Here is an 11428-nt window from a genome sequence, read left to right as displayed (position 1 = left end):
TTTGGATACCATAAAAATTTAATTTTAATTAAAATAATTACGAATTAAACTTACATATTGACCCGGAAGTATGGGAACGTCTTTTTGTTGGGTGCTGTTGCCATGGTGAATCGTAATTTCGGAGCTCCATTGATCGTGGCTTTTCATAGTTGGAGTGCATGAGCTTAACTCAGAGTCAGTCTACTCAGAGTTGATTGAACTACCTCAATTGAGCTGTTCTGAAACCCAAAACTCAGAGTTTCCCATCTCAGAGTAAGTCAACTCAGAGTTCAGGTTTAAACTCAGAGTTGGTTGAACCTCCTTACTGAAACGGGCCCCTGGCCATCCAACAAGGGCCATAAACAATATATCCTTAAAGGGTTAGTTCACCCAAAAATGAAAATTCTGGCATTAATTACTCACCCTCATGTCGTTCCAAACCCGAAAGACCTTCAATCATCTTCGGAACACAAATTAAGATATTTTTGATGAAATCCGAGACTGCAATTTGACAACTTTCAAGGCCCAGTAAGGTAGGAAAGACATTGTTAAAACAGTCCATGTGAGTGGTTCTTTTGTGCGAAGAAATAAAAACACAAAAATAACTAATTTATTCAACAATTTCTTCACGTCTGTGTCAGTCTCCTACACTATTGACGTAGTAAATCCAAGTGCAGCGCTTCCGAGTTGTCAGCTACGCCAGAACACCAGCTTACCAGTGGCCAATTCTGTTCACATGAGCACCACAATGCATGCCTGTGATGCTAATACAGGTGCTTGCCAAAGTAAACTGCATAGGAGCCTGACACAGACAACAAGAAATCAGTGATTTTTTTTTTTTTTTTTTTTGTGCACAAAAAAGTATCCTTGTCGCTTAATGAAGGTTGAACCACTGTAGTCAAATGGACTATTTTAACAATGTTTTACTACCTTTCTGTGCCTTGAAAGTGTTAATTAAATTGCTGTCTATGGACAGCAAAAAAAAATTGGTGAACCCTTTAAATAGCATAGCATGAATTACACGACCTATGTATTTTAATAATACTTTATTCAGCAGTCATTTAATTAAACAATGTTAATTTGTAAGTCCACCTCTCCATTTGATATGGTCTCTGTTTTTATGACATTTGTTATAGTAGGCCTCGTATAATCCCTTAGGTATTTTGAGCCTGATAGGATGTGATATCTTTGTTTAAAACACATTTATTAATATAGTAGTTCGTTTTGATAGGTAGGCTACTTCGTGCCTGTTGTGCTGCCATCTCTGCACTACACATGGCTCCTCTAGTGGGCGGGGCCAGTGACGTAAACAAACACAGGCATGTTCTAGAGACGACGCGCTGTTTTCTTTTTTCACTGCAGCTCAGCTGATCGTGACGCACCGCTTTCGCAGCAGAGGGCAAAGGACAGACACATATAGAAGTTGGGTATCGGTTACACGCTGAAGTAATGAAGCCCGGTGTGCCAACGGTAAATGGGTGATTCTGACGGAATTCTGTGCTCAGGCGTACGTTAAAACCGCGTCAGTTCCTGTGATCGGCGTCTTGGGAGTCGGAACGGACTGTCGCTCCCGTGGCTTCACCCGAAAATATCTCAGTCCTGTTTACAGAAGCACGGCTCCTCCTGGCTGGATATACTTCTAAAAAAGGTAAAAGTTATTCTAATAGGGCGGCCATAGGGATTGTCGTATCTCTAAAATGCTGTATTTATATGGAGTTGTGTGTATCTCTGATGATCACGCGTGTTTCAGCAGCACCAGCTGTCAGTGGCCATATGGCCCACCCGCACAAATCGCTTTTTAACTTTGGGCTTGAAATAACATTGTGTCCGGTTTCCAGAGAGTTCCAGACATGGGCAGGCCAGACTCCAGGGGAATGCCAGTCTATATTCAGTCTATTAATAAAGTCCAGCAGTTTGTGATAAACTGTCATCTACAGCAACAGTTCATTGATCTGTTGTCATTCATAACACTGCCTTTGAATAAATCCTACCAAAAGTTAAAATGGCTCGGATTTTAAAGTTGTTCAAACAAACCCATAACAAGCATGTGATATATTTAAAATGATGGCTAAACCGATAACTATACATTGCCTTGTCAAGAACACAGGGTATGACCAAGTTGTTGCTACAGTATGTTTATGTCATGGCATTTGATTTGAATGATCACACATGCCTAATTGTGTCAACATGACTGTAAGTGACACGCAGGGTTTCAGAAACACTTCTTGACACATTCTGGTGATTAATATTGAGGTTGTTGTTACTATTTGAATAACAGGTGCACTACACTGAAGGCCGCAATGGTGGATTACTATGATGTTCTGGGAGTGTCTCGAAATGCTTCTCCAGATGACATCAAGAAAGCGTAAGTTAAAACTGCCTTCACTTATCAGTAGTTTGCAGTGTGGGATGGCCTTTGACATTGTTTCTATTGTATGTTACTAAATGTGTCTCTTAACAGATGCAAGTGAAGATTTGAGTATTTTGAGACTTACAGTTTACCTATATAAAGTATCCATCAACAGTACATTCAAAAGTTTGGGGTTGGTAAGATATGAAATGTTTTTAAAGTCTCTTATGCTTAGCAAGTCTGCATTTATTTGATCTAAAGTAGTATTGTAAACAGTAATATTGTGAAATGATTACAATTTTAAATGACTGTTTTCTCATTTGAATATATTTTAAAGTTTAATTATTCCTGTGATGGCAAAGCTGAAATTTCAGCATTATTACTCCAGTCTTCAGTGTCACATGATCCTTCAGAAATCATTCTAATATGCTGATTTGATGCTCAGTTGTGCTGCTTAATATTCAAAATAAAAAAAATAAAAAAATCTAAATAACCCCAAACTTTTGAAGTTTTTTGTAGTGTTGAATATATATTACAACAAAAGAAGTTAATAATCAACTTAATCATCTTATTCTGACAGCTGTGGTATATTCCTCAAACTATTTTTGACATAAGCCACACTAACAGAATAACTGATGGATTCACAGGTTTGCCACTTATTGGCGTAATAATGAAAGTATTCATTTTCTGATTTTCCTTAAAATGAAGTACAATTATCAAGCTTAGATGCCTGAATTGTAAAAGGGGGCTTTCATACAGGAGTCAGGACTTTTAAAAAATGTAAACTGTTTTTTTTTAACATGCAGTACCTTAGCGCAACAAAATGTTGAATTTTTGGTGCAAGATGCTAATAAGCAAATATGAATCACTATGTCAGTGTAGTGCATATTTCCAGTGGGGTGAACAAGTATTTGATACACTGCCGATTTTGCAGGTTTTCCTACTTACAAAGCATGTAGAGATAATTTTATCATAGGTACACTTCAACTGTGAGAGATGGAATCTAAAAGAAAATCACATTGTATGATTTTTAAATAATTAATTTGCATTTTATTGCATGACATAAGTATTTGATCACCTAACAACCAGTAAGAATTCCGGCTCTCACAGACCTGTTAGTTTTTCTTTAAGAAGTCCTCCTGTTCTCCACTCAATACCTGTATTAACTGCACCTGTTTGAACTCATTACCTGTATAAAAGATAGAGCCCGACCGATAAAGGATTTTTAAGGCCGATACCGATACAAATATTTGGTCACTTAAAAATCAGATATTCCGATATATCAGCCAATATATATTAAAAATAAATAAATAAAATAACAGAAACGCGTAAAAAAACACTTAAACAGATTTCCCTTATACATTAGTTATTTGTAGTTATTCATGATCCCTCAGCTTCTCTAAAATATGATAATGCAGTTTAAAAATAAACTTGTTTGTTTTATTGTCACAACAGAACAGAGGAACATAAAAATATATTAAAGTTCTGATAAATAAAATGTATAAAAATACAAACTTAAGATATGAAACTAAAAGTTGTTTGGACGAAAACACAATAACAAAAACAAAAAATCTAAGTTACCAGTATTAATAGATGTGGTAAGCTTTATAAATATAACTTTGAGCAAGACTGGAAAAAAAATATTCAGTTAAGTTCTAGAAGTTCTGATAAATAACAACAACAGCAAAATATAAACTATATACAGTATAAATATGAGCCACCTTATAATTACAATGTCAACTTGCTTATCCCTTTACATGCACTCTTTTAATTCTATCCATCAAGCTACAACAAACCATTTTCAATCATCATTTGCTGCCTGCCTTCTAAAATCTACTAATTATGATGATGCAGTAAATCCATTATTTGACTTGTTAATGCTGCGTCTGAACGAAGTCACGCACTTTTGTTCACTCTTCACGAGCCTAACTTACGATTTGCAATGCAGGGACTGGAACTACAAATATACTAGTTATAAATACAGTAATCATTACTTTATTTAGGCAGAATAAGTTTGTTGTGATTTCCAAGGCGCATTAATGTTAACGGTCTCCCACTGATAGCCATGGCATGGGAATGTTCTTTTAATTGTTATTCAATTCAAGCAATGTATGTCTCGTTGCCAACTTACATGCATTTCACGGGTGATCTGTGTTGAGAATGCAACGCTCACAGCGCTGAAGCTCGGCATGACTCTGCTGGATCAGCTGGTGTTGCCAGCCGGCATGTTGTAGAGTGCCCTCTGGTGGACAAACTATGAAACGGCAACACAATGTGTTTGAGCGGTGTTTCGTCCATTTTTTTTATTTTTTTAAAAATATTAATTTATCGGCCATCATAAATGCCGATACCGATAGTTTGGAAAAGCCTAATATCGACCCGCCGATATATCGGTCGGGCTCTAATAAAAGACACCTGTCCACACACTCAATCAAACAGACTCCAACCTCTCCACAATGGCCAAGACCAGAGAGCTGTGTAAGGACATCAGGGATAAAATTGTAGACCTGCACAAGGCTGGGATGGGCTACAGCAGCTTGGTGAGAAAGCAACAACTGTTGGCGCAATTATTAGAAAATGGAAGAAGTTCAAGATGACAGTCAATCTCCCTCGGTCTGGGGCACCATGCAAGATCTCACAGGGTGTCAGCGGGGTTGTAAAAGGTAGTAAAAGGTAATAAATGAAATTAGCCAAAATTAAGGGCATTAAAAAGTAGTAAAAAGTAGTAAACGTCATCTGACGAGGTATTACATTTTCGAGCCCAGTTTTTTTTTTTAGATACATTTTCAATTTGTGTTAAGTACAGGCCCTTTTTTTTTTCTAAAACTCGCGTGGATTTATTTATATGTTGAGAGTAGGACCTGCGCGATATCATATGAGTTGGTGTTCGTTCGCGCGTGCGCGCTGAAACAAACTGGGTACCCGGCTGGCTTGGTGCCAAGCATGTACGCGAGCTCGCTTCCAAAGTAAAGCATGGGGAAATGCAAGTTTTCGGACCTCTGGCTGGAGGACTCACGATTTAAAGACTGGCTTAGGCCAGTAGTTTGCAACAGCCGCGAGGCTTATTGCCACGTTTGCAAGAAGACAATTAGACCTTGCAACTAAACACCACTCTTTATATTTGAGCGATGGCATTGAAGAGCTGTTTCGATATATGCAAGTTGCCTAAAGCTGGGCATACACTGTGCGATTTCAGCAAGGTTATCTACTCACACTGAACGAGTAGATCGCATGCGATGTAAAGCCAAAGCTCACGGTTTGTGTGCTCGCACCATGGCTCACACCATGGCTCGGATCGTCGAGCGTGACTTGTCTGCTCACTATACGAGTGAAATATGCGCGAAAAACCTATAACAGAGAGATAGCCTATCAAATGCATCAGCTATCGATATCAAGAGGATTTAGCATTTACAATTTATGTATATAAATGATTGTTATTATTATTATGGTCGGCCTACTTTTATTATTAAATTGATATTACATTTAATTTGCCCCCGAGATAATTTCATAATGCATCAATGCATAACCGACGCTGCATAATAAAAGAATAGATAGATTAGCTAAGCTTACTCCTCATTATTTAAATACATTTTGCCCAATTAAACAAGGAATTATAGGCCTATAATTAAAATGATTATCAGTCTATAATATGTCAGAACACTACAATAATATCAGTATTATCAGAAAGTAAGAGCAGCTTTATTTCAAAAACAACTTGTTTAACACGAAATGGGCCTATACTTCTCTTCTAATTTGTTTCACAATATGGGCCACAAGAGAAATATTAAGAATATAAATTCAGACAGTTATAGGCTATACGTTATCAGCATATGTTAAAGCAGATTTATATAAATAACGAGATATCTCTTGTCTCTGTGAGAATATGCGCCGAAACCTTGTCAGATTTTACTTTCACTTTCTGTAGTGAATAATTGACCAGGTTTGAGACTTCACCGACTCTTGCGCACATTGCGTTTTTGTGTGATATCCACTGACTCGCCTTCATGATTTAAAACAAAAAAGAAAAAAAATCTATATTGCGCCGTGAAAATTGCTCTCGTTTCCCTCTGTACACTGCACGAACTATGAAGAAGATGTTTCCTTCCTCTTCTGTCTTTATTTCTATTCTCATCTCTGTGGGCAGTTGATGTTAAATTATAATGACCTCGTTACATTGGGATGCAATATGTTATTCCATTTGGAAAGATATTTAATTTACGCTACTATAGTTGCAGCTTGAAGTCGCGCTGGTATTAAAAAAAAATGTTTAAGGTAGTAAAAAAGGTAGTAAAAGGTATTAAATTCAACTTAAGAAGTTCTGTATATACCCTGTCTCACCTCATGGGGCATCAATGATCATTAGGAAGGTGAGGGATCAGCCCAGAACTACACGGCAGGACCTGTCCAGGCCCGTCTGAAGTTTGCCACTGACCATCTGGATGATCCAGAGGAGGAATGGGAGAAGGTCTTGTGGTCTGATGAGACAAAAATAGAGCTTTTTGGTCTAAACTCCACTTGCCGTGTTTGAAAGAAGAAGAAGGATGAGTACAACCCCAAGAACACCATCCCAACTGTGAAGCATGGAGGTGGAAACATCATTCTTGGGGATGAAAAGGGGATGCTTTTCTGCAAAGGGGACAGGACGACTGCACAGTATTGAGGGGAGGATGGATGGGGCTATGTATCGTTAGATCTTGGCCAACAACCTCCTTCCCTCAGTAAGAGCATTGACGATGGTCCGTGGCTGGGTCTTCCAGCATGACAACAACCCGAAACACACAGCCAGGGCAACTAAGGACTGGCTCCGTAAGAAGCATCTCGAGGTCCTGGAGTGGCCTAGCCAGTCTCCAGACCTGAACCCAATAGAAAATCTTTGGAGGGAGCTGAAAGTCCATATTGCCCAGCGACAGCACGGAAACCTGAAGGATCTGGAGAAGGTGTGTATGGAGGAGTGGGCCAAAACCTTACTGCAGTGTGTGCAAACCTGGTCAAGAACTACAGGAAACGTATGATCTCTGTAATTGCAAACAAAGGTTTCTGTAACAAGTATTAAGTTCTGCTTTTCTGATGTATCAAATACTTAAGTCATGCAATAAAATGCAAATTAATTACTTAAAAATCATACAATGTGATTTTCTGGATGTTTGTTTTAGATTCCGTCACTCAACGTTGAAGTGTACCTATGATAAAAATGACAGACTTCTACATGCTTTGTAATGGGCAAACCTGCAAAATCGGCAGTGTATCAAATACTTGTTCTCCCCACTGTATATATAAAACAGCACTGAAGGATGCAAGAATGTGTCCTACAGTATGTGAATGGCATCTGAACGGTTCAGACTGAACCTATATGTCAATCTTGATCTCGCAATCTTGAGATGCCAGTCAAGCTAAGTTTACTTAACTCTTTATTTATGTGTGTATACAGTTACAGGAAACTGGCTCTGCGGTGGCACCCTGACAAAAACCCAGACAGCAAGGAAGAGGCAGAGAAAAAATTCAAGGAGATAGCAGAGGCCTATGAAGTTCTTTCAGACAGTAGGACACTGGAAATTTTAACTACAACAATGTTATTAATGGTTAAATCACTTGTTAGGAAAGGATTAGGTTACTTTGGGTGTTACATTTCACTGTTGTTTTTTTCTCATTTCCAAGAAAGCAAACGAGATGCATACGACAGATACGGTAGATCGGACATGCCGAGCTCAGGTGAGGAGAACTTTACACTGCTTGATACCGTCTTATTGTTACATGTGCTCATGTGAGGTCTTATGTTTTATAGGCTCTGGTGGTTCTTCATTTCCTGATGACTTCCCAGGATTCACCTTCACATTCCGCAACCCAGATGAGGTGTTTCGAGATTTCTTCGGAGGGCAGGACCCATTCGCTGACTTCTTTGGTGGGTTCTCAGGGAGTTAAGGATGATAACTATAACGATAAAGATACAGTTCTAACAGTCGTTCAAATCCTTCCCTCGTGGGTCAAAATGACCTGAAGCCCCTTTTGTCCAGAAAGCTTATATCATTTAATTTTTTATAATATATTTTATTATTATTTTTTTATTTACCTTTAAAGGGGTCATATGACGCGGTCTTCTTGTTATATAGTGTGTTTGAGCTGTTTGTGCATGTATAAGATCTACTGAGTTACAAAGCCTTAAACCCAAAGATAAATTCTTTGTAAAAGTTAAGGCTCAGCCACACCTTCCTAAAAACGCTTCGTTCAAATATTTCCCCACAAATCTACGTCAAGTCTGTGGGAGCAGAGTTTCATAACATCGCCCAAATGTATACGCAAAGAAAGAAGGCATAACTTTTATTCTCGCTGTAGTATTGTTGCCGCCGGCATCACCATGTCGGGGAGACTCTGTGTTTTTCGTTGCGAAAGCCAAACTACTTTGTTTGGCCTTCCAAAAGAGGACACAATAAGAAAACAGTGGTTAAGCTTTAGTTACAACACTGTTCCAGATCAGTACAACCCAAATATTCGACTGTGTGCTACACATTTTTCAAAAGACTGTTTCCAGAACCTGGGAGAAGGACAAGGCCGACTGAAAAAGGCTTATTCTAAAAAGTGGGGCAATTCCATCTTTTCAAGTACAGTCTGGCGCTTCTGACTCTCAGACACAGCCAGTAAGTATGTTTTCATTTTTTTAGAGTTTTGCTACTTACTATTCAAAATGAAGTTTTGAGCAGTATGGAGTAGCGCTTGTTTGTCGTTTCTACAATCACAAATCCAAACATGGTTTTATGTTTACATAGTGTTCTCCCCCCCGTAGCGTGGCATGATGCATAAAAAGACAATATAAGTAATTATAATCAGTAAGTATGTCCCCAATGGATGCAACAAAAGCTTCGTTGATAATAAAGTTGATCGATCAGATTCGGGCCCGATATTATCACCTGTAAATATTGCTTTGGGGGCTGATGTTCCAAATATGGTAAGGAGCGTGACATTTCCGTCACACGCTTAAGGTATTCGGGCCAATCACAATGCACTGGATTTCTGGCCAATGAGAGCACACTCGCTTTTCAGAATGATGAGCTTTGGAAAAAATCAGCGCATTTCAGAAAGGCGGGGCATAGAGGAGCAACAATAATGTACGGTGTGTGTAAAATAATTACTTTTTTAAACCTTAAACCGCATAAACGCATTGCATTAAACCAAATACACAAAATAATGTTCTTTTTAGAACCGTCATATGACCCCTTTTGATTACTGGATATTATCAATAAATAATATAATCACATTCTTTCGACTTAAATTCAAAATAACTCTCCAATTCATGCAATAGCCAGCTCAAAATATCTCACATCGGGTCATTTTGGGTGTCTCTGCCGAAAAAAAACAACAAAAAAAAACATTTCATGTCTCTTGCCACTAGACGGCCTTATAGCTCTATGGAGCAAATTATTTACATGTACACTGAACAAAATTATAAACGCAACGCTTTTGTTTTTGCCCCCATTTTTCATGAGCTGAACTCAAAGATCTAAGACTTTTTCTATGTGCACAAAAGGCCTATTTCTCTCAAATCTTGTTAACAAATCTGTCTAAATGTGTTAGTTAGCACTTCTCCTTTGCCAAGATAACCATCCACCTCACAGGTGTGGCATATCGAGATGTTGATTAGACAGCATGATTATTGCACAGGTGTGCCTTAGGCTGGCCACAATAAAAGGCCACTCTAAAATGTGCAGTTTTACTGTATTGGGGGGGTCCGAAAACCAGTCAGTATCTGGTGTGACCGCCATTTGCCTCACGCAGTGCAACACATCTCCTTCGCATAGAGTTGATCAGGTTGGTGATTTGTGGCCTGTGGAATGTTGGTCCACTCCTCTTCAACGGCTGTGCGAAGTTGCTGGATATTGGCAGGAACTGGAACACAGTCTTATACGCCGATCCAGAGCCTTCCAAACATGCTCAGTGGGTGACATGTCCGGTGAGTATGCCGGCTATGCAAGAACTGGGATGTTTTCAGCTTCCAGGAATTGTATACAGATTCTTGCAACATGGGGCTGTGCATTATCATGCTGCATCATGAGGTGATGATCGTGTATGAATGGCACAACAATGGGCCTCAGGATCTCGTCACGGTATCTCTGTGCATTCAAAATGCCATCAATAAAATGCACCTGTGTTCGTTCTGCATAATAGACGCCTGCCCATACCATAACCCCACCGCCACCATGGGCCACTGGATCCACAACGTTGACATCAGCAAACCACTCACCCACACGACGCCATACACGCGTCTGCCATCTGCTGAAAACCGGGATTCATCCGTGAAGAGAACACCTCTCCAAGTGCCAGACGCCATCGAATGTGAGCATTTGCCCACTCAAGTCGTTACGACGACGAATTGCAGTCAGGACGAGACCCCGATGAGGACAACTAGTATGCAGATGAGCTTCCCTGAGATGGTTTCTGACAGTTTGTGCAGAAATTCTTTGGTTATGCAAACCGATTGTTGCAGCAGCAGTCCGGGTGGCTGGTCTCAGATGATCTTGGAGGTGAAGATACTGGACTGGTCCTGGGCTGGTGTGGTTACACGTGGTCTGCGGTTATGAGGCCGGTTGAAAGAACTGCCAAATTCTCCGAAAGGCCTTTGGTACAGAAATGAACATTCAATTCACAGGCAACAGCTCTGGTGGACATTCCTGCAGTCAGCATGCCAATTGACCTATCGGTAAGCCCCTCCCCTCGAATGCAGATGAGCCAATAGCAGTTGAGTATCAGTTGCGCTGGGACCGGAACTCGGACATCTTTAGGTGTCAGCGCCATAGAGAAACATTGGAAAACCCAAAGCTCTCATCGGTTTGATGATGTTTATGCTACAAAAATGTTGTGCCTGAGGTACTGTAGCACTGATTCCAGGGATCCTGAGAGGATTTTCTGTTTGTCATACTCTTGTTAAGTTACGATTAAAGTCCCTGCGAACATATAAACCGAAATAACTAACTGTTCTCACGTCATGTACAATGTAGGTCAAAAACACGAAGGTCTACATTTCAGTGCCTCTCTATATTAAACTGGTTATATGTAAATTCATTTAATTTTAGATATGTTTAAGGTCTACATTATCTGTCTTATAAGGAG

The 11428-nt window shown here is 39.5% G+C and overlaps 1 protein-coding gene across 3 annotated transcripts in view; it reads left to right on the top strand.

Annotated features, from left to right (window-relative positions):
- The first annotated feature begins 1334 nt into the window (after positions 1-1334).
- dnajb2 (DnaJ heat shock protein family (Hsp40) member B2) overlaps positions 1335-11428 on the top strand; it is a 28639-nt gene continuing 18545 nt past the window's right edge. For all 3 annotated transcript variants that reach the window (XM_079821444.1, XM_079821443.1, XM_079821442.1), the window contains exons 1-5: positions 1335-1627; positions 2258-2344; positions 7758-7867; positions 7985-8038; positions 8112-8228. In XM_079821444.1, coding sequence (XP_079677570.1) covers positions 2280-2344; positions 7758-7867; positions 7985-8038; positions 8112-8228 — 346 coding nt within the window. In that variant the 5' untranslated portion in view covers positions 1335-1627; positions 2258-2279. The remainder of the gene's footprint in view (positions 1628-2257; positions 2345-7757; positions 7868-7984; positions 8039-8111; positions 8229-11428) is intronic.

The sequence above is a fragment of the Gobio gobio genome (genome assembly GCF_949357685.1).
Source record: "Gobio gobio genome assembly, chromosome: 7".
NCBI classification, from domain to species: Eukaryota; Metazoa; Chordata; class Actinopteri; order Cypriniformes; family Gobionidae; genus Gobio; species Gobio gobio.
Note: the sequence above shows the minus strand (reverse complement) of the source record. Positions and strands in the feature narration are given on the sequence as shown.